Source organism: Mytilus galloprovincialis, chromosome 13 (assembly GCF_965363235.1).
Source record: "Mytilus galloprovincialis chromosome 13, xbMytGall1.hap1.1, whole genome shotgun sequence".
Taxonomy (NCBI): Eukaryota; Metazoa; Mollusca; class Bivalvia; order Mytilida; family Mytilidae; genus Mytilus; species Mytilus galloprovincialis.
Genome location: NC_134850.1, coordinates 49,732,613 through 49,757,389, shown reverse-complemented (window position 1 = coordinate 49,757,389; position 24,777 = coordinate 49,732,613). Strand labels below are relative to the sequence as shown.

At 33.1% G+C, this 24,777-nt stretch overlaps 1 protein-coding gene across 1 annotated transcript in view; it reads left to right on the top strand.

Moving 5' to 3' along the window:
• Nucleotides 1–24,391, top strand: part of LOC143056139 (NACHT and WD repeat domain-containing protein 2-like) — a 54,032-nt gene extending 29,641 nt beyond the window's left edge. Inside the window, exons 4-14 of the mRNA XM_076229224.1 lie at nt 1,788–1,903; nt 2,863–3,077; nt 4,549–4,674; nt 8,246–8,362; nt 8,640–8,776; nt 10,324–10,466; nt 12,240–12,342; nt 12,879–13,289; nt 14,584–14,911; nt 23,251–23,403; nt 24,216–24,391. Of these exons, the coding sequence (XP_076085339.1) occupies nt 1,788–1,903; nt 2,863–3,077; nt 4,549–4,674; nt 8,246–8,362; nt 8,640–8,776; nt 10,324–10,466; nt 12,240–12,342; nt 12,879–13,289; nt 14,584–14,911; nt 23,251–23,403; nt 24,216–24,391 (2,025 nt within the window). The remainder of the gene's footprint in view (nt 1–1,787; nt 1,904–2,862; nt 3,078–4,548; nt 4,675–8,245; nt 8,363–8,639; nt 8,777–10,323; nt 10,467–12,239; nt 12,343–12,878; nt 13,290–14,583; nt 14,912–23,250; nt 23,404–24,215) is intronic.
• Nucleotides 24,392–24,777: the final 386 nt, after the last annotated feature.

The following is a 24,777-nucleotide window of genomic DNA, read 5'->3' as shown; positions in this document are numbered from 1 at the left end:
TCTGTCTTATCACTGTCTGAAATCTGACGGATCGCATTCTGGAGAATTGGTAAGATGTCGAGACAGAATCGTGTGTTTTGAAACTGCAAAAAAAATTAGTTAGGCTGGACACAGCTGAATTGGGACATTTTCTTAAGCAAGGTCTGATCTGCCGATCACATCAACTAGATCAAGTCTGATCAAGAAAGACTTAACGCTCTGGAGACAGAATCAATTTTCAAAAATGCAATGAACAGGATTGAAAACGGGATAGCATTAACGAATTTGGCTGGACACAGCTGAATACGGACGCTTCTTGACGCAAGGTCTATATAGTCGATCAATTATAGGTTTAAGTACGGCCGCAACATAAAGGGATCAAAATTGATAGTGTAGCTAAATCTGAACAAGTCAGCAGAGCTTTGCCTGAGGGAGATATGTTTCTTAATTTTAGATAATTTGCAAAAAACTACTCAAACAATATCGGATTCCTAATTTTAACTCAAATACCAATATATACTGGCCACAGGGCTAGTGATACCATTGTGGATTATAAGTCCACTAACATAAGCATCGATCTAATGGTATTCATAGCAGTAATGTCGAAAGCCATATATTTGTAAACCAGAGTATTAAAACAAACGTTAAAGGGAATAAAAAAGGCCTAAAGTACATCCAAATCTGAACATGGAATCAGAGAAAGCATCATCACCAATCATGAATTATGTGGTTTTCCTGTCATCGACAGTCATTGGGTCAGTTATCAGGATACCGAAAATGTTATTAACCGCCATCTTGGATTGTCCAATCACAGTACAAAATCGTACTAGTTATTTGCTGAAATCTGCAACTTTGGAGATAGATTTGAAATTAAATAATTAGACTGTTCATCTATGTAAAGAAAAGTTGGTGATTTATTGTATTATCCAAAATAATCAAACATATATCATTTGTTTTGGGGTTTATGAGTTATTGTTTCAAACGATCCATTCAAGTGGTGATAACTCTTTTAGTAAAAAAACTATACTAGACTAATAAGGAATGCTTTTTATTTTATTGTAGCAAGAAAACAAGTTCAGAGACACTCTTTTCCTTTTTTTCTAAAAACATTCTATAAAAACTATCTTCTCAAAATTTATTTCAAAATTCTATCTCATAGAAATTTTTTCATGCACACAAATGTGTTTATCCGTGAACAATCTTGACTAAATTAACGCAATATTCAACGACTCATAGCTTGAAAAATAGCACGGTGACCCATACTTTTTATTATATTAAAAAAAAAGCATAGTAAAATCTTCATTTTGGCAAATTATAAGAAAATTCTGTTTCAAAAAGTCTATGATCTACCTTAACATTATATATCTATTAAAAAAACTAAAAAGCACTTAAGATTCGCAATACTGTACGATTTTCCTCAAACATCCTCGCCTTCTTTTACACAATAAATGTCTTAAACAGTTTTGCAGATATGTGTAAATTTATAAGGTTTTCTGGTGTTGATTATTACTACCACAAACAAAAAGATAAAAAATATTTTTTTGTGAAGTATTATCCAAATGGTAACAATAAATTTGAGTGGAACTATAATTAGAAATTTATAGGTAACGATTCACAGGTCAACTTAAATGAATACCCCTCTCTAAAATGTAAAAATGGAAGAAAAAAAAATAGTAAAAAACAAAAGTATCTATGAAATTCTGATGTTCTACAACAAAAAAACAGTTTTTTTATACGAAATGCGAAGATACCTAAATCAACAATCATATAATACAGTAGGGTTTATAAGATATCTATCTTATTTGCAGTCACTGTTATCTCATAAATATGGAAAGCGTTCACTTCCAAGACAGATTCCTGCAGAAAAGTATGAGAAAATTATCAAATGCATAGACTTGAGCGATCAAAGACAGCTTTTGTCAAAGTAAGTTAAACTAATTCAGTTTCAAACCGATGAGTTGAGCCTGGTATAACTGGTATTGTTCCAAGTCGTGCTGTCATACTGCTATCCCAGGGAAAGGGTGTTTGGTTTCAGCAAATACACTCAAATTCATTGCAAAGATACCATATTTACCCCTCACATTTTGAATTCTTTTTTGTTATCAATATCAAAATTTTCTTTTACTTTCCAAAACTCAAAATAGAGGTAAATGCCTGGATCTGAAACTTTTCATTTACGGTTTTGTCTGTATTCTTAGATAGTGTTGAATTTTCATATTACACAACTATTTATCAAAAAATTATGATGCACTTGAGTTCTATGTCACTCAACAAAAGTATGAATTTTAACGTGATTTGGGTTATGCCTTGAATTATCTATCAAAATAAATGAAGATTCTTTTGAATTATTACACCCTATACCAATTGCTGTATTCTAATCTATGTAATAATTGTACACTTTACATACATAAATGGCTAATTTAATTCCTCTATATTTGTTTTTAGTGTTTTAGTAGAATTGCTGATAGATTACAGTATACATAACGTCGATTTCAACCTTTGTTTGGGTATTTGAGGACATTTTGTTTTCGTTGATATTTTTTTTTTTGGGGGATTGCGTGAAAAAACATGTTCAGGAAAATTCAGACATTGTTGAAATTTCAGAATACTAATAATCAACGAAATCAAATAGAAATTTGTATCAATCTTATTGTAATGAAGTAATGAATTCTCTAGTAAAAAGTTTAAACCTAACATGTTTTTGTTAAACTATAAAAAATGTCTATATGGCTTAAATGAACTTCACTTCTAGGTAAGTTGAGACTAATCTACCTGAATGTTGTTTCTGTTGAGCTAAATGTATCTTTCGTAAAACAATCGTATGATAGTTTTGGATGTTATTCATTTGCTTTTCATGAAAAGGGTCAACTTTTGTTTTGCCAGGTGGTATATAAAAGATGACAACTGTATACCACCACTATATATCCTCCAACCAGTCAGCAGTCATCTGCCAGAATTTATTGTAAAACAAAACAAAGAGAAACAGAATGCAGCCAAAAAGCAATGGTGGAAAGAGAGTGACATAATGCTTGATAGCTTAGTAACAGGTGCAGAGAAAGCTTTAACACAAGAGGAGGCATACAAATTCAAAATTTCAGGTATTTTCTTCTTTATATTTGACTAACATATCAACGTATGTAATATTAATATTACAAATGGTGTAGATGTAGAACAAGATCTGCTTAATAAAGGCAACAGTATTATACCGCTGCTCAAAATTCATAAATCGATATAAAAAAAACAAATCCGGGTTACAAACTACAACTGCGGGAAACGTATCAAATATACGAGAACTACGACTCACCAGAGACACACCACCGAAATGTAAAACACACAGAAACGAACTATAATGTAACAATGGCAATTTTCCTGACTTGGTACAGAGCATTTTATGACAAAATGGTGGCATGCCAAACCTCCCGCTTTAATGACAATTTTAATTATAACAAAATTCCAAAAAAGTTGTGCCAAATACGGCTAAGGTAAACTATTCCTGGGATAAGAAAATCCTTAGTTTTTTGAAAATTCAAAGTTTTGTAACAGGAAATAACATATGGCATCTTCGGTAAAACAATTTAAATAAAAACAAAATGTGCATTGTTTTGCTATCCATACACTATAAATAAATTGTGTTTCATCATTTTAATGAAGGGCAAAACAATCGTTTGAAGATTCTGATTATAAACATATTCACATACATGACACAAACATACACAATAAAAAAAACAGTACAGAAAAGAGGATGGTTTAAAATTCGGAGCCTATATTTGAACATATTAAGCTAATTATGTATTGCTTTCTTAACTTACTCTTAAAACCAAATTGTTCCAGCTTTAAGTTGGCCTTTTGTCAACCCAAAGTAGGCGAAGGAAGTCAACTTAGGAACATTGTGTTTGGATGAAAGAGTACAATATATTGTATCCATCTATGAATAACTGCAGTTTGAAATTGATAATTCAAATTTTAACCAATTGAAATATTTTTTCGAGAAGAATTCGACAAGACTTTCAAAATTGCATTTTGTGTCAAATGAGTATGGGTATGGGTAACATACACAATCTGTTTTGGAAGTATTCATGATACTATTTGGCTTAACTGTTCAAAAAACAGAAAAAAATTAAAGTACCAACACCACACTTAATTGTTCTACCCAGATTTTTACTAATGGAAAGTGGTAAATTAGTAGTTTTCCCAACAACGGTATCAGTTTTGGTTGGTGTTCGGAACGGATCAGTAAAAATTCCGCATTGTTTCAATTAGTTGGGTTCAAGAATAGATTGGTAAAAACTCCGGATTAGGTATTCTGGTTCATAAAGGGTCCGGAAAATTCCTGATTCATATATCACGTGACTTTTGTATGCACAAAAAGCTCATTTTGGTCTGCAGCGTTTGATTATGCATGCACAGTACCCATTTCCCGTTTTGTTACTTCTCTTCAGGCGCGATAAGCACTTCCGGTCGATGACAGTATAATACGTTGACGTCACGGCACTACTATAATAATGATAAGCGTTATGTGCATTCTATAACACTCACACATTTTTGAATTACTTAAAATTTCGTTTGTAGTTACTCATACCGAGGTCATTAGAGGATTAGCAGATCAAGAACTTGGTAAAAAATGTATCTGGCTGAAACGTAATATTACAGATATTGAAAAGCAGGAACCTTCCAAAGAATTGTCAAGATTTACAGGTATAGCTAATTTATTGAAAAACATATCTATATATTTAAATATATATTATCTTCTAGAGTAAAGCAAGCAATGCACCTTTGCTCTTGTTTTCAAAGAGAAAAAGATAAGTCCAAGAAAATTTAATAATGGTGATCTAAAAAGTATGTGTTTTCTTACCCATCCTCAAAGTATTTCAAGAATTCACCCACAAAAATCCTTAACATATTAATTATAGTAACAGACTTCCTCATCAGAATTATGAACGAATAACATGTACCAGCAGTCTACATTCATTGAGTATAAAAAATAGTTACTTGAATGTTGTTACTAAAATATTTGTACTTATTTAGTAGATTATTCCATTCTTCAAAGCAATGTTTGTGATACATGTTTGAAACAGCTCATAACATTAAAGGGTGTAATGTTTGAATATATCAGCAACTGTAGTGCATCGATGTCCAATAGTCCCATATTGATATAGGGGTAACTAATTTATACAACTGTAACGTGTAACCGGGCGGGGACGTTTAGATATTTTTTATCTCGGGTTCGTACCAGTTTTCTGGGATTTTAAAAGCAATTCAAAAGTTCTAAAGTCAATAAAAAGTTTACACTACCACTAACAAATATGAAACAAATACTACATAAAACGAATTTCAACACCTATCAACCTAACCCGAACCTGTTGAATTAAAACTGTTTAAAACCCTTTCAGTCCGATACTGTTTAAACCAACTGTTTGAAACTTTAGTCTGAAACCTAAATGTTTGGAACTGGTCTGAAACCTTAATGTTTGGAATTGGTCTGAAACCTAATTGTTTGAAACGTGTCAGACGGTTTGGAACTATTGTCTGAAACCTAAATGTTTAAAAATGGGGCTGAACCGAAATGTATCAAACGGGCTGAAACCTGAATGTATAAAACGGGCTGAACCGAAATGTCTCAAACGGGCTGAAACCTGAATAAAACGAATGTATGGAAACTATTCAAACTGTTGTAAAACTTTCGTATGAAACTTAATAAAATAAACATGTCTATAACTGTCTGAACAACAGGGCAGCACTAAGGCATGGTATGTCAGGAAACAGGCAATAGTGAGACATGTGAGACGCAAAACCTTAGCACCAGCCAAGTTTGGAAAATCTGTACCGAACCAACAGTCTCAGCCTTTCTATATTCTGTCCGCAGGTTCCAAGCACTACACTTCACTTAAATTTAACCGACTGCCTTCTATAAACTACTTCCTTTCCAACCTTTCCGATGTTCACTGTCTGCTGTCTTCGGTCCAAATGACGATTTGATCTGAATAGCTACCCACTATTTATACTTCGAACGCAGACCTCGAAGAGAGCACCCTAGCAACAACTAGGTAAAACGTCTGATAGCAACAAAGGATAAAGGGATGATCTTTAATGCCGTTTTCAATGATAAAGAGATCAAATGGAAAATTCAAAGAGGTTTGGAAAAATATACAACTGTAGAAATATTATAACCTTCTTAAACTGTAAATTCGTAACACTACCCACGCCTCCAATTCCATGCGTCCTCGCATGAGTTTACAATTTTGTATTCACTAAATCGAAACACAATCAAAACCATTCTCGTCAACACTAGCTGACACCATACCAAGGTCCTACTTTTAACCTCAATGTATCCACTCATTCCGCAGAATATCTCTCCCAGCAACTGTCTGTACACCGAGGGTTATACCATGATAACCAACTAATGGCTTTCCTACAACAATCTGTCGACAAGCGTCAGACCTAGGGGTACCTTAGCCTACTCACAGTTCTGGGGTTCATGTCAGCCTCTTTCCACTAGCATGTTCTTTCTGTTTTGTTAGTTAAGTTCCTATTTTCCAAATACTAGTATCAGACTTTTATTCACATTTGTACAAGCAACTGAATACTGAACTTAAATTAAATTTTGACCAGATAAAACCGTTTCAAATATTCTATTTGAATACCACCTGAAAAGTTATGTTTCCAAAAACCGGTTTAAAACAATTTTGCCTCACAACAGGCCACTTATGGACCCTTCAAAAGAGTTGTTGTAAAGGGTTCTTTAACGTGCACAGAGCGTGGTTCTCCCTGAACACGGGACCTCGGATTTAACGTCCCTATCCGACGAACGGACAGTCATAGACAATCACAAAATACTAAACAGAAATGCCCGACAAATCCCACCGCTAAGCCACCATTTGTAACGTGTAAACGGGCGGGGATGTTTAGATATTTTCATCTCGGGTTCGTACCAGTTTTCTGGGATTTGAATAGCAATTCAAAAGTTCTAAAGTCAATAAAAAGTTTACACTACCACTAACAAATATGAAACAAATACTACATAAAACGAATTTCAACACCTATCAACCTAACCCGAACCTGTTGAATTAAAACTGTTTAAAACCCTTTCAGTCCGATACAGTTTAAACCAACTGTTTGAAACTATAGTCTAAAACCTAAATGTATGGAACTGGTTTGAAACCTAAATGTTTGGAACGGGTCTGAAACCTAAATGTATGAAACTGGTCAGACGGTTTGGAACTATTGTCTGAAACTTAAATGTTTGGAACGGGTCAGACAGTTTGGAACTATTGTCTGAAACCTAAATGTTTGGAATTGGTCTGAAACCTTAATGTTTGGAATTGGTCTGAAGCCTTAATGTTTGAAACGTGTCAGACGGTTTGGAACTATTGTCTGAAACCTAAATGTTTAAAAATGGGGCTGAATCGAAATGTATCAACCGGGCTGAAACCTGAATGTATAAATCGGGCTGAACCGAAATGTCTCAAACGGGCTGAAACCTGAATAAAACGAATGTATGGAAACTATTCAAACTGTTGTAAAACTTTCGTATGAAAATTAATAAAATAAACATGTCTATAACTGTCTGAACAACAGGGCAGCACTAAGGCATGGTATGTCAGCAAACACTCACTACAATAGTGAGAGATGTGAGACGCAAAACCTTAGCACCAGCCAAGTTTGGACAATCTGTACCGAACCAACAGTCTCAGCCTTTCTATAATCTGTCCGCAGGTTTCAGGCACTACACTTCACTTAAATTAAACCGACTGCCTTCTATAAACTACTTTCTTTCCAACCTTTCCGATGTTCACTGTCTGCTGTCTTCGGTCCAAATGACGATTTGAACTGAATAGCTAACCACTATTTATACTTCAAACGCGGACCTCGAAGAGAGCACCCTAGCAACAACTAGGTAAAGCATCTGATAGCAACAAAGGATAAAGGGATGATTAGTAATGCCGTTTTCAATGATAATGAGATCAAATGGAAAATTCAAAGAAGTTTGGAAAAATATACAACTGTAGAAATAGTATAATCTTCTTAAACTGTAAATTCGTAACACAACAAATAAACTCATCATAGATGCAAAATACTGCAAACGAAGAAAAAAACGGACGGAAACAAAAAAGCGAACGCTTAAATAATTTATCTAGAAAAAACTGCCTGATAAACAATGTTTATCAGAGCTTTGCACATGGAGCTTTTAAAAAATTGGTTGGTTGTACCCTGTTGATTAGCTAGTCAGCATGGCATAAGCAAACACTATACTGTCTCTATCTTATAGAATGTTATGGTCCTGTAGAAAAAGTAAAAACACTGTTAGAAGATTTAAAAGGAGTTTTGTCAAGGAAATTACCATCAGAGAATATCCTATCTTACAACATTACTTGGCAGGAAAAGGGTGAGTACATATTATAGCTAGATGACACTTACTAAAATTAAGGTCATTGTAACTTGTGCAATGCATTCTATAAAATGTTCTGATTTTTATCTAAATTTTTAATATGGTAAGAGCAAATCATGATGCTATCATATTAACAAGTTATGTCCATTTGGTATATTGTTAATTAATACTAGTATTATTTTTTTACAAATTAGAGCTACTTGGTGAACCAAACAAAAGCCAAATAAAATAAAACAGGTAACATGTATTGTTTTCTTTTGAAAATCAAAATCAGGCTTGAATCCAGGAATAAAAGAACACAGCGATTACTTAAGGAAAATCACTGAAGATGCAGAAAAGAACTTAAAACGGTTAATTGATGACACGATTAGAGCAGACAATGATAACAAACAAGATAATTTACGTCTTGAAGTAAAACAACATCTCCTCTTTTGTCAGTCAAAGTGTGCTGATTTTAAAGGCAAAGAATTAACTTTAAAGGTAGGTCTTTCCATCATAGGATCATTTTCTTAGGTACCTTTTTTGTTTTGCCAGAATGCAAAATATAATCTGCATTAATTTAACAGACTATCTATCTGCTTAGCTGCTAACAGTGACGAGTATATAAGGTGTTAGCACTTTTTGGATCAATCGAACACCCTCACCCTTTTTCCCTATACTTTCAATAACAAATGGTATGCATTCTTGTTTGTTATATTTTTATACTATTATGAAATAAATTATTTAAATTAATCCTACACTTCTATAGCCATCTTTAAAGGGTATATTAGCCAATACACTAAGTGAACGACCGAAGATCAGAATGGCAAGACATGATGGAATCAAGAATGTCATGTATTATACCGGGTGTAATGTTTACTTTGGATTCACATGGGCTATGACCTCTAATTCCCCGCTGTTCCTTTTATCTTTTCCCCATAGGAAATACGGTAAGGGAATACCAGCGCATGCTTCTATAAATCTCATGATTGAATCATAAGGCTAATTGTCCAATTTGAATTGTTAACTGTGTACTGCTTGCCATGCAGTGTGAGCTTGTGATTTGGGAAGCAGTATGATAGCATAAAGTTGTTAACAACAATGGAAATTAATCAATGGTGAATGGTTGTCTCAGTCGATGCAACTGCTGGTGGACGTTTCGTCCACGAGGGTACCACCAGCTCCAGTGGTAAGTGAATATCAATTACATGGTCTTTTTTATATAAATGTCCTGTTATCAAACTTTGAATTTTTCGAAAAACTAAGGATTTTCCTATCCCAGGAATAGATTACCTTAGCCATATTTGACACAACGTTTTGAAGTTTGGGTCCTCAAAGCTCTTCAACTCTTGTTTGACTCCATAACTATTTTGATCTGAAAAAGTAAAACCACAAAAATACTGAACTCCGAGGAAAATTCAATCGGAAAGTCCCTAATCACACGGCAATGTCAAATGACAGAAAACATTTAAAACGAATGGACAACAACTGTCATATTCCTGACTTGGTACAGGCATTTGCAAGTGGTAGATTGAACCTGGTTTTACAGCGCTAAACCTCTCACTTGTAGGACAGTTGTGACAAATTTAATAATATTTATTACGACGCGTGAACAAAATAAACAGACACAATCGGTAAAAATGTAAAAAAAAAAGGTAAAAATTCTAGTTCGGTAGGTAACATTCGTGAAAAGGGAACGGGATTGTAGTTACGACATATGAAACATATAAAGATATCATCTATATAACAGATATTTCATAACGGTGAACGACCGAAGATCAGAATGGCAAGATATGATGGAATCAAGAATGTAATGTATTATACAGGGTGTAATGTTTACTCTGGATTCATATGAAATTCACTGAGCGTCACAGATGAGTCTTATGTAGACAAAACGCGCGTGTTACGTATTAAATTATAATCCTGGTACCTTTCATAACTTTTTGCACTCATACCACATATTTGTTTTTCTTTTGTAGGCAGTACAAGACTATATTATGAGTGAAAAAAGACATCCTCTTGTTATCCATGGAGAATCTGGTAGTGGAAAAACATCACTTATGGCCATGATTGCCAAAAAAGCTAATGAATGGCTTGATTGGAAGGCAACTGTTGTCATAAGGTACGATTTAGTAATGTCTAAAGAAAAATCAATGCATGCTGAAATAGTAACCTTTTTCTATAGAGGATTTTAATATTTTCAGTTGTTTGAAAATAAGATAATCTTTCAGTTAACCAGATTCAAATTATTCAAAGACTTTTTTTTCTTTTTCTGTGTGAACTAAACACATAAACAATCTTGTTTACTGCATTTTTAACGCGCAATGTAAACCATTACACATTCCAACTCAAGTTGTGTGCTTAGTATGCCGATTTGTATTTATTCAAGTAAAGCCTTATAGTTTTAACATTGTTTTGCGTCAGTTTGAAAATAATAAGTTTTCAAAAGGTATTCCTCTTACTCACAATTTAGCATAGAAATAAAATTAAGACATCACTTAGGCCGGAATCATTTGCTTTAAACATGAACACAAATGAAAATAGTTACAAGCACATTGCGCACAAAAATTACCAAAACCATAACATTAAAAATGCTTTTCCCTCTAAATATGTATATTAATTCTTTACTTTAAATATGAAAATGCTATGAACATGGACTCACAATTAAAATATGCCGATGAGTGAAATCGTTTTCATCTGTACTATTCGAGCAACCATTAAGTATGGCACCCTCAACGGAGTTGGGGTGACGTATTGTTATTATCCAATCCTTTTTTCCTTACTCTTCTTCTACACATTTTGTTAGCGATATTTCTCGGAATTGAATGAACCAGTGTTGCTGAACCTTTACCATAATGTTGACCACCATGTGAAGATGTGCAATCGGGGGTTGGCATTTTCAAGATGGCAACCGTTTTAATGGAAACTGAACAAATGCGAAAAAATCAAAGTGTTCCAAAACTGGAAGAAATTTCGCAGGAACGTTAACTGGCATGTGCTAATTTGCAGTTTGACTTCGGAATTTTCAAAATGGCTGCCGTTACCATGGAAATAGCTATAATATTAAAAATTCTAACTCTTTCGTTATGAGACCCAACTGAATGAAACTTTATGAAAATGATACCCATTATGCTAAGATGTCAAGATATTGTTTGGATAGTTCAAAATGGCTGCCGTTGTCAAGGAAACTGGTGACAAGTTTTACGTTGACCCTATAAGAAAATGCAAAAAAATCAGCATTTCCTTAAAGAGTATTTCACCAAAGACAATGAAACTGTGTTGCTATATAACATGGCATGCGGCGATGAGATGTCTGCTTTTAGAATTTTTGAATTATCAACTATAACCATGGAAACAGCAAAAATGTCCAAAATTTAAAAAAAATCAAAGTGCTGCAAACTGGATGAAACTTTACTGAATTGGCAACTTGCATAGGCAGAGTTGCATTTTGAAATTGGAATTTTCAAATGGCCGCCGTAACCATTGACACAGCAAAAATGTCTAAAATATCAGAATGCTTCATACTTGATGTAACTTTACAAAAATGATAATTTGCATGTGTACATGAACTCTTTAACATTGTAATTTTTAATATGGCTGCTGCTCGATTGGCAACGGGGGAAGGGTGCCATCCGTTATTGCTAGCAAATACAAATTTAGTATTCAGTTTGCCATTTACAGACTTTGTTATATTTTTAAATACATATAGTTATGTTTATCTACTATTTTTTTACATGAAGTATGTGTCTATTATTGATACAACGAAATATCTTGTGTTAAACAGGTCTTATTTATAACAGAAATAGCAAACGGACAAGTGTTTCATAGTTTACGTTTACTATTTTCTTCTAATTATTTTCTGATTAATAAACACGAGATTTATATATGTTGGTAGGTTTCTTGGAACAACTCCGAAAAGTTCCAACCTTTTTGATTTGTTATGTAGTTTGACAGAACATATCAGCGTAGCCAAAAGCCTAGAAATTATAAATCCAAAGGTAGGATTTTTTATGTTTTTATAGAATGAAGCAAAAAAACCTTTAGTTCCTTATAACAACTGGTTGTGCAGAAGTATGCATTTTGAATTCTCCACTGTTCCGTTAGTATTTAGTACATATTTCAATTAGAATCGAATGTTATAAAAGAAATCCAAATTTATGAAGCCGGGAAATGATAATGAGGACAACAATTTCAGTTACATCACACTAGTTTTTACCTTTATCGCGCAAGACGTCACTTCAATAACATTGCAAATGATTGTAATATGTCGTTAATATTACATAGTTTTATCTTCTGAAACAACTGGCTTTATACAAAATATCGAGTACTTCAACGTCATTGTATGTTGAATAATTAAATGAACTAATTTTATTTTTAATTGTGTGAATTCAATAACAAGATGGCTATGTATTTTTGTTCCATATAGTTATCTGAACAACACAAATAGCAGTTTAAAACTTGAATTCTGTTTTACATGGAAAAAAATATCATAAATTATTAGTATGCATGTAAATTATAGGTTCTTTTTTTCTAGAGCATCGCAGAAGCTTTGTCTATTTTTCAACAAATTTTAGCAGGAACAACATCCAAACCTAATAAAACAGAAAGCACAACATCCGAACAGACTATAAAAGGAACAACAACATCCGAACATACTATAGAAGAAACAACAACATCCGACGAGGATATAGAAGAAACAACAACATCCGAAGAGGATTTAGAAGAAACAGCAACATCCAAAGAGGATATAGAAGAAACAAAAGAACCTGAAACAATAAATATCACAAGTCCTTTAATCCTAATACTGGATTCTCTTGACCAATTGGACCCTTCTTACAATGCAAGAGGAATGAGGTGGCTACCACCATTTATAGGCAATCCTCATGTAAAAGTTATAGTATCAACCTTAGAAGACCAAAAGTATGAAGCATTTCCTAATCTCAAGGTATAAAAAAATCTTCTAAAGTTTTAACTAAAACCCTCGATATAAAATAAAATTTGGAATTATGAGAACTGAAATTAAATTTTAAGATACTTTTTTACACCACTGTTTGTAGGATACCTTAAGTCCAGTTGTCAGCACTTCGATGTTGACATGGAGTTTCATTTTAATAAATTTATTGTTTACAAAACTTTGATTTATTAGACAAACAAAGGATTTTATTATCACATGCACCGATAACCTTAAACATACTGGTTATAATTTTTTGAAATTTTGGGTCTTCAATAGTCTTACATTTTGTACATGTTTGGCTTCTAATTCTTTGGATTTATGCGTCGTTGATAAGTCGTATGCAGATGAAACGCGCGTCTGGTATATACAATTTCAGCCTGGTACCTTTGATAACTATTTACACCACAAGCCCGATACAACCGCTAGTGGACTTTTCGTATCACCAGTTCATTAGTCAGTACTGCAGTGTTTATAGTGTCAAAGAACTCGGGTATAATTTGATATGAAATAAAATTAGAAAAGAAAAAGCAACGACCCCCACCACCACCAGCATCAAATTTTTTTTTTAAATTACACAGAGCTTTAGACAACATTTTTAGAATTGAAGGGTTTTGCTAGGAATATTATATTTCAGAAACAAAAAAATAGTACTGCGCGCTTTGAACACATATTTAACAACAATTTTAAGAGATAAATTGATAACCCTGGAATCTCCTACAATACTAAACACATCAACTCTCAACAATCGAATGTGTTATATTTTCAAATGTCAAACAAAGCCAATCACATTCTTTTAAATAGAGTTCTGCCTCTCAAAAATAATATAAGTGTGAAAAACACAGTATAATTATCGAGGGGAATAGAATCTTGATTCTCTGACAAAGGTGCAATAACATGAATATTACTTAAAATGCATAATTCCATGTAAATGCAATAAAAAGTCAACATTACGATACAAACCATTTTTAAGATAATCCAAAACAAAAATTCGTATATCAAAATTATATTTTTATTGATATTAATATTACCATAAAGGACACTATTAATGTCATGAGTGTGATAAATACCTTCAATCATGGCACCAATTGTATATAAATCTAACTAATTACCGTTAATAAAGGTTTTGTGTCATTTATGACTTTTGCTCTTTGTAAATACGCACGGATGCAAATAGATAAGATGTATTTCATATATTGAATATGAATGTAAAAGACTTTTACCTTCTCCGCTTATATTTCACTTAGCACCTGTCTTATAGTATACATCATATGTTTTTTGTATTTAGAGTAAAGTTCCTGTTGAATGTTTTATTCCTGTGGCATCTATCCCAAGAGCTGATGTGAAATTAATTTTAAATCACTGGTTGAAAAGGAAACAACGACAATTGACTCAAGAACAGGAAGAATTTTTATATAAATCATACGATCAGTGTCCTGTTCCATTGTATCTGAATCTTTGTTTCTTAAAAGCTTCTCAGTGGACATCTTATATGGATGTTTCAAGCATTCAGTTGTTTCAGACTGTGAGGGAAGCTATAAATGGTCTATTTGCAAAACTGGAGAACCTTCATGGATATCATTTCGTGTCTAAAACTTTAGGATATTTAACTGCAGGTAACATGTTTGAAAAATTGTATTTAAATTGAAATTCAAGTTCAAACGTTGAAGATAGTCTGACAAAGGTCATGTTCAAAACCAAACTGCAACAAAAAACAAAACAATTAACACTCTGCACAATACATCATAGAAAATTAAAACTGAGCGACACAGTCTTTAAGATAAACCAGGCGTGATAATATATTTAGTATGCATAGTAAACTTAACAACTATTGATAAATTTATGAAAAAAAACCGTGATGTCATAATGTAGCATTTTGATAGAGTTAAATCCTAAATCAACATGTTGTTACTGTGCGAAACTTTCGTTTTTGTCTGATCATCTTCATATTTGAATAAAATGGTTTCCCCTCAACATCTGGAATGAAAATAATTAGAAATTTTTGAAATATAGAAGCATTCTTTTATGTAAAGTAAATTGTAAACTTCTGGTTCACATAATAATGGTTGATAATATTAAAAAAAGTGACCTTATTGTCCCATACTGCGTTTTTTTGCTGACCTAAATAACCCAGTATTTAATTCATATAATGTATAGTTGTTTTTTTTTGGCCTTTCCAATAGTTGAAAAGAAGAATAATGTGTTTTTCTGTCCATGCATTCGTTTATCCTGGAGAAAGTTTAAGTGTTTGTAATTTAGTTGTAATAACCTCGACATTAACACATGTCGGGATTACGTATACCTAGATAAAGGCAACAGTAGTATCTTGCTGTTCGAAATTCATAAATCGATTGAGAAATCCGGGTTACAAACTAAAACTGAGGGAAACACATCAAATATAAGAGGAGAACAACGACACAACAGAAACACTAAAATGAAACACATACAGAAACGACCTATTGTTACGGCCAGAAATCGCCTTTAAATTGTAGCCAACAAAAGACACAAATCAATAATAAAATTTAACAATATTTATTATACAAAAGTTTACAAGAAGTATTACACAAATATTACTGTCAACTTAACTGTCAAAATATGAGTCCAATCTTTTATCTTTATCTGTATCCGGATATCTTTCGGAATCCAATCTGAATATTACGGTCACAATCCAGTATGATGTTGTTTGTAGAATAAAAGTGTTAATCCAAAGGCTATGAATATTAATGTCTATCGATGTCTAAGTCCAAATCCAAGAGTGAGTGTTTAACTTTAGTGTCTGTATATATATAATTGTCAAGGAAAATTCTAGAACATTCTATAAACGGAAAGTTCTAGAGAACTATAACGGAAGTTTCTGGAATAACGTAGAAGTTTAAATTACGCATCTTTTATAGGGATCATTCTGGAAAGTTCCAATCATTATGTAATTGTTCCAGTGATTTCTAAACTGCACAGTTCTAAGATTATTCTGTAAACAACTATCAGGCCACACAACACAAATCAGGCCAACATAAATAAATACACTAATTACAATACCATTTATATAACATAATTACAATATCATAACACCTCCCCCCTTAAAAGAAGTTTTAGTGTAACAAAAACTTATCATGAATAATATGAACAAAAATACATAGTATATACAAAGTGTTTTAATAAGCTCTAGATAAAGCATCAGCTATTACATTATCTTTACCCTTGATATGTTTTATAATTACATCATATTCCTGTAACAATAAACTCCACCTAGTCAACCTCTGATTCTTGTTTCTCATTTTATGTATGAAGGTGAGAGGATTGTGATCAGTACAAACAAGAATAGGATATACAGTGGGATTCAAATATACATCAAAATGTTGAAGTGCTGACAACATTGCAAAACACTCTTTTTCAATAGTTGAATAATTTTTCTGATGTTTATCTAATTTCTTTGAAAAATATGATATAGGTTTCTCAACATTATCATCTGTCTCTTGATATAAAACAGCTCCAATTCCTACATCGCTTGCATCAACGGCAAGTTTAAATTGTTTTTTAAAGTCTGGAGTAATCAGAACTGGACTATTAATTAAAAGTGATTTGCTATTTTCAAAAGCGTTTTGACAATTTTCACTCCAGATAAATTTAGAATCTTTTCGTAAAATATGAGTCAGTGGTTGAACCACAGTAGCAAAATTTGAACAGAATTTCCTGTAAAATCCAATCATGCCTAAATATCTCATAAGTTGTTTTCTATTTGTAGGAGGAGGAAATTTGGAAATAGCTTCCACTTTAGCCATAATAGGTTTCACTTGACCTTGGCCAACTGTATGCCCTCAATAATCAACAGTAGCCTGACAAAATTCACTTTTACCAAGATTAACAGTCAAATTTGATTGTGACAATCTATCAAAAGTATCATACAAATGTGTTAAATGCTGTTCCCAGCTATCACTACATACAATTAGATCATCAATATAAGCATAACAACAGTTTAAATCTTTTATAACATTATTGATCATTCTTTGAAATGTAGCTGGAGCACTTTTCATGCCAAACGGCATTACAGTATATTGAAATAAGCCATCTGGTGTAACAAAAGCTGATATTTCACGAGCTCTCTGTGTCAGTGGAACTTGCCAATAACCTTTCAACAAATCAAATTTGCTCACAAATTTTGCTTGACCAATGTTGTCAATACAATCGTCTATTCTTGGAATCGGATAGGAATCAGATTTTGAGACTGAATTTACTTTTCTGAAATCAGTCACGAAACGAAAGGTTTTATCTGGTTTTGGCACAAGGAGACAAGGAGAGCTCCATTCACTGTTACTCGGCTCAATAATATCATTGTCAAGCATATATTTAATTTCTTTTCTCATAGCTTCAAGTTTGAGTGGATTGAGCCGGTAAGGATGTTGCTTAATTGGAGAAGCATCTCCTACATCAACATCATGACAAACAGCAGTGGTTTTGTTTGGCACATCTGGAAAAAGATTTTTAAAAGAAAATACCAAAGCTTTTATTTCTTCTTTACGATCAAAAGACAGATGTGCAAGTTTTGAATCTAAATTTGACAAAATTTCTGAATTTTTCAATCTAACTGTCTCTTCCATAATTTTACAACTAAAAGGTGGTTCAATTACATCTGGTTTGTCATGATCGTTTTTAAATTTAACCATGCCTAAAGTGGCAACTGGTTTACTCTCACATTCATTAGTACGCTCAAAATATGGTTTTAACATATTAATATGACACACTCTGTTTTGTTTACGCCGACCTGGAGTTTTTACAATATAATTCAGATCATTGATTTTACTCTCTATTGTATAAGGACCACAATATTTAGCCTGAAAAGGATGTCCAGGGACTGGCAAAAATACAAGTACCTTATCACCAGGCTCAAAAACTCTATCCCTGGCATCTTTATCATACCATATTTTCATCTTGTTCTGTACATTTTTTAAGTTTTTCTGAGCAATTTGACAAGCAGTATACAATTTTTCTTTAAATCTAGAAACATAGTCTAAAAGATTCAGGTCAGTCTGTTCAGTAAGCCACTTTTCCTTAATCAATTTTAACGGCCCCCTTACAGTATGGCCAAATACCAACTCAAAGGGACTAAATCCAAGCGATTCTTGAACAGCCTCTCGGACTGCAAAAAGTAGAAAGTGAACTCCATCATCCCAGTCTCTGTCAAATTGAAGACAAAAAGTTCTAATCATGTTCTTCAATGTTTGATGAAAACGTTCTAAGGCACCTTGAGATTCTGGATGGTACGCACTTGATCTATACTGAGCAATCCCTAACTGGTACACGACTTGCTGAAATAAACGTGACATGAAATTTGATCCCTGGTCGGACTGTATAGACTTAGGAAGTCCTACTAATGTGAAAACTTTGATAAGAGCTTTGACAATAGTAGGTGTCTTGATATTTCTTAGCGGAATAGCCTCAGGAAAGCGAGTAGATGTACACATGATCGTCAATAAATACGCATTTCCAGTTTTGGTCTTTGGTAAAGGTCCAACGCAGTCAATTAGAACTCTGCTGAAAGGTTCGTCAAAGGCTGGAATAGGCAGAAGTGGTGCTGGTGGTATTTTCTGGTTAGGCTTACCAACAACCTGGCATATATGGCATGATTTGCAGTATTCTGCGACATCATTTCGAAGTCTGGGCCAGTAGAAATGCTGCAAGATCTTAAGGCAAGTCTTCCTTATACCTAAGTGTCCAGCCAAGGGGGTGTCATGGGCAAGACCAATAATTTCTTGCCTATAAACTTTAGGCACCACCACTTGGTATACCACTCTCCATTCCTCCTCTGGGGTAGCATCAGGAGGCCTCCACTTCCTCATTAAAATGCCGTCCTGATGGAAATAGCATTCAGCCACTTTGTCTGCTTCCTCCTGTGGTTGAGCCCTCTTGCAGAGCTGAAGAACCTCAGGGTCTTTATTTTGTTCTTCCAAAAGGTTCTTTCTGTTTAGTGAATGGCTGTTTACGTCTGGCCATGGCATTACTACATTCTTGTTAACATTAGGTGGTCTTATTATGGCCTTTTCTGAGCTACCAGGACCTTCAATGTCGGCTAGGAAAGTGTCAGAAAGGTCCATGTAATCAAACTGGTTTTCTTGCAAATCCTCATCTTGTTGTTTTCTAGCCATCGCCCTAGTTACAACACAAGCTGGATACAATTCAGCTTCATCTTCAGGTGATTTAACATCCACCACTGGTTCACTGGTAACAATTGGTTCAGCAACCACTTTGTTCCTAGCTAGATCATTTCCTAGCAATAATGTAACACCCTCTACAGGGAAATTAGGACGAACACCTACAATAACTGGTCCAGTTATCAAATCTGACTTCAGATAAATACGATGGAGAGGAACATCTATACAACCTAACTCTACACCTTGTAACAAAACGGAGGCACCAACAGAAGTATTCTCGGACAAAGGCAACACACCTTCTAACAATAAAGTCTGAGAAGCTCCAGTGTCCCGTAAAATCTTAATAGGCTGAAGAGTGGTATCATCAACAATAGAAACAAACCCATCAGACATAAAGGGTTTGTATTCCTCCATGTAATCACAAAAACTGGACTTAAAAGCCTGACGCGCAGGGCATTCCAATGTACTGGTAATATAAGGTGTCGTACAAGCACTGGTCTTCGGCTTATTATCTCGTTCATTCTTCTTCTGGAGTCTAAAACAATCAGCCATCAGGTGACCAATCTTCTTACAATAAGCACAAGTCAGTGACTTCTTCTCAAAAGTATCAAATTTTGGACTAGACATATTATAACTGGACTGACTCTTATTCTGTGGAACAGGCTTACTATCAGTATGCTCAGTGCTTTGATTTTTGTAATTTCCACTGGAAGTATTAACATTTTGACCCTTGAAACTTCTTTTATGTGAAAGAGTATAATTATCTGAAATAACAGCTGCATCATGTATTGACTCAACAGTTTTGTCGTCTAAATGTGTTTTTAAGTCTAAATGAACACATTGTTTGAACTCTTCTAATAACATCAATTGTCTTAGGTTATCAAAATTGTTATCTGTTTTCTTTGACGTAAGCCATTTATCAAATAGATCTTCTTTTTCCCGAGCAAATTCCACATATGTTTGTGAATCAAACTTTTTATAAGATCTAAATTTCTGTCTATATGCTTCTGGTACTAGTTCATAAGCTTTCAAAACTTCCTGTTTTACCATATCATAATCAGAACTTTTTTCTGATGGAAGTGCGGAATAAATTTCAGCGGCCTTACCCTCAAAAACACTTTGCAGCATCGTAGTCCAATATGGTTTCGGCCATTTCAAATTATTTGCAATATTCTCAAACTGTGGAAAATATTTATCGACTGTTTTTTCACAAAATCTGGGAACCAAACGTATATTTTTTGCTGCATCAAAATATTCTGATTTCGACTGGACTTTAGTGTTGCTTTCTTCTTTGACCATTTCAATTTTCAGTTTTTCCATCTCTAGCCTTTCTCTCATTTCAAGTTCTTTTAATTTAAATTCATCTTCTTTTTCTTTTTTCTCTATTTCCAACCTTTCCTTCATTTCCAGTTCTGCTTGTTTTAATTTAAATTCATGTTCTTTTAATTTGAGTTCATGTTCTAATTCAAGCTGTTTTAATTTAAAGGCGTCAACATTTTCGACCTTAAGTTCAAGAGCCTCTTCACCTAAAATTTCTGCATCAACTAATTTGTCTATAACCAAATTTTTTATAACTTGTTTTCTCATAGATACTTTAAAAACTAATTTCAGTTGTTTAGCAAGCAACACTAATTCCTCTTTCTTTAAATTATCAAAACTCTCCAGGTCTGGCGTTTTCAAAAATTTACCAGCATCAAATGCCATTTTGTAGAATTTTGTTGGCTAGTTATAATACAAATACTAAACAAATTTTGAATAAAATATTTTTAAGATCCCGGACGAGCCCCCAATTTCTGTTACGGCCAGAAATCGCCTTTAAATTGTAGCCAACAAAAGACACAAATCAATAATAAAATTTAACAATATTTATTATACAAAAGTTTACAAGAAGTATTACACAAATATTACTGTCAACTTAACTGTCAAAATATGAGTCCAATCTTTTATCTTTATCTGTATCCGGATATCTTTCGGAATCCAATCTGAATATTACGGTCACAATCCAGTATGATGTTGTTTGTAGAATAAAAGTGTTAATCCAAAGGCTATGAATATTAATGTCTATCGATGTCTAAGTCCAAATCCAAGAGTGAGTGTTTAACTTTAGTGTCTGTATATATATAATTGTCAAGGAAAATTCTAGAACATTCTATAAATGGAAAGTTCTAGAGAACTATAACGGAAGTTTCTGGAATAACGTAGAAGTTTAAATTACGCATCTTTTATAGGGATCATTCTGGAAAGTTCCAATCATTATGTAATTGTTCCAGTGATTTCTAAACTGCACAGTTCTAAGATTATTCTGTAAACAACTATCAGGCCACACAACACAAATCAGGCCAACATAAATAAATACACTAATTACAATATCATTTATATAACATAATTACAATATCATAACACTATAATATAATAATGGCCATGTTCCTGATTTGGTACAGGACATTTTTAGAAAAAAAATGAGGGGGTTGAACCTGGTTGTGTGGCTAGCCAAACCTCCTGCTTTAATTGCAATGTTAAATATAACATTAAAATGACAATATTACATGACAGAACTATATTACAAATTAAACGGAGAACATACAGGACAGAGAAGTGCACAAACAATAGTTATCAAAAGGTACAGGATTGTAATTTAATACGCCAGACGCGCGTTTCGTCTATATAGACTCATCAGTGACGCTCAGATACAAAAGTTCGAAAGCCAAAACAAGTACAAAGTGGAAACGCATTGAGGACCAAAGATTCAAAAACGTTGTACCAAATACGGCTAAGGTTACCTGCCTGGGATAAGAAAATCCTTAGTATTTATATAGTTCATAATTTTGGAAACAGTAAATCTATAAAAAGGACTATAATAGATAGACATGTTAACACCAAAGTGCTAACTAACTACAGAATAAAACGAATACGTAAAACAACCTAAATCAGCACATAAAAAATACAGCCGAACAACGTATTATAAGTTAGCGAAAGAGATCAACGCACAAAAGAGATGTCACATTTAAATTTCTGAAAATTTCCAAAAATAGGATATATTTCAAGGTTAGCTTTGTAAAACTGATATTACTAGTAATAGCAACAATGAAAATTATAACACTTATTAATATAAGATGGTTGTTTTAATTATATAATTAATCGTATTATCTAGATATAAGAAGATGTGGTATAATTGCCAATGAAACAACTCTTCATCCAAGTCGCGATTTATAAAAGTAAACCATTATAGGTCAAGGTACGGCCTTCAACACGGAGCCGAAGCTCACACCAAACAGCAAGCTATAAAGGGCCCCAACAAAAATTACTAGTATAAAACCATTCAAACGGGAATCTACCTATATCGGTATTTCTTCTAAATCAATCTTTAAACCAAATACATCGTGAAAATTTAGTTGACACAAACTAAAATCTTATAAATGAATTGGGTAGTTAATTATAATCTTTACCCTAACACACGATTAGAACAGAACAAAAATAACATATACAACTACAAACGATAAGACATTTGACAATATTTGATGAGAATAACAAAGATAACATCAAAACTGAACACTTGAATTTTGGATAGGAAAATACAGCTAAATTGCATGTCTAATAAATCATGTTAATGTTTTACCTTATGTTTCGATTAACACATAGAAAGAAAGTGATAGTTGGAATCCTATCCGAGAAATTAAGGCAAGAATAAATAGTGGAAAACTAAAAAAATGATAGGTGGTAATATCTTATTATGTAACTCATTATTAATAGTATTCCAAAAATGAAGAATCATATTTTTAAATGAGTAAAATTACTTGATCATTGCACAGCAAAACTAGGATTGACTGAAACAGAATTAGAAGACATATTGGCTTGTGATGATGATGTGCTAAATGATGTGTATGAATATTGGACACCACCTATCAGAAGACTTCCCCCATTACTACTGGTGCGACTTCGACATGATCTACAACAATACTTAGGTTTGTGTTACATAATCTAAAACAATATTAAGGTTTGTTTTACATGATCTAAAACAATACGTAGGTTTGTGTTACATTATCTTAAACAATATTCCACTGTATTCCATGATCTATAGCAATATTTAGGTTTGTGTACAATAATCTACAACTAAACATAGGTTTATGTTACATGATCTACAACAATATGTACGTGTGTGTGATAAAATCTACAACAATTATCAGGTTTGTGTAACAAGTTCGTCAACTATATTAATGTGTGTAACATGAACTATAATAGCATTTACATGTGTGTTATATGATCAACATGAATATATATGTGTGTGTTATATGATTTACACCAATATGTACAGGTGTGTAACTTTATCTACAACAATATTATCGTGTGTGTAACATGATCTACAACAATACTCAGGTTTGTGTTACATGACCTAAAACCATTTTTAATACAACATGATCTACAATAGTTTTTAGGTTTGTTTAACATACTCTACAATACTATTTGTTTTTTGTAACATGACCTAAAACGATCTACAAAGCCCATACCGCAAAGTAAGCTATGAACGGCCCGAAATGGCAGTGTAAACTAATTCAATCGTTATTTATGTACAAAAAATTATCGAAAAACAAATATGTAACACATAAACGACAACAATTGAATATATGTATTTTTGTAGGTGCTTTTATGTGACTAATCGTAAATGCACTTTTGAAAATGTATTCCTGTTATAGCCTTTGTGTGAATAATTGTAATTACAATATTGAGTAAGTATTCCTGTATTACCTTTAATGTGTTTGATGTGCCTTACTTTCAGTTGAGAGAGGAGCAGATGGTGCTACTGTTATCTACTGGTACCATCGACAGTTTATTGAGGCAGCACAGGATAGATACTGTAGAGGAGAAACCAGTGTTACAAACCTTCATACTGCTATATCAGACTACTTTTTAGGAACTTGGGCAAATGGTATTGATTTTTATCATCTGTTTTAAACATAAGATCAAGCAAGTTTATTCAACTCGAAATTAATGTAAAATTATATTAAACTGATATTTAGTTCCCTTTCGGTTGAATATTTCATCATTTGGGTTAATCTTAGCTTGTTCATACTTTCATTTTTCTGGAGTTTGACAATTTGTCTCGCCATTACAAATGAATATTAGTCATATACCTGTTGTTTCTACAGTTGAAGACGATACAGGTTGCGATGAGAAAAAAGATTAATTGGACTCCAAATAAAACGTCAATGATAATTTCACTGTATAAACTTTCAAAAAGCACACATATTTTATTTTGCACACAGATTATTCGACCTAACCAAAAAGTCAAAGTTCTAATAACTAGTATCTACAAGATCTAGAAATTAACGAAACAACAG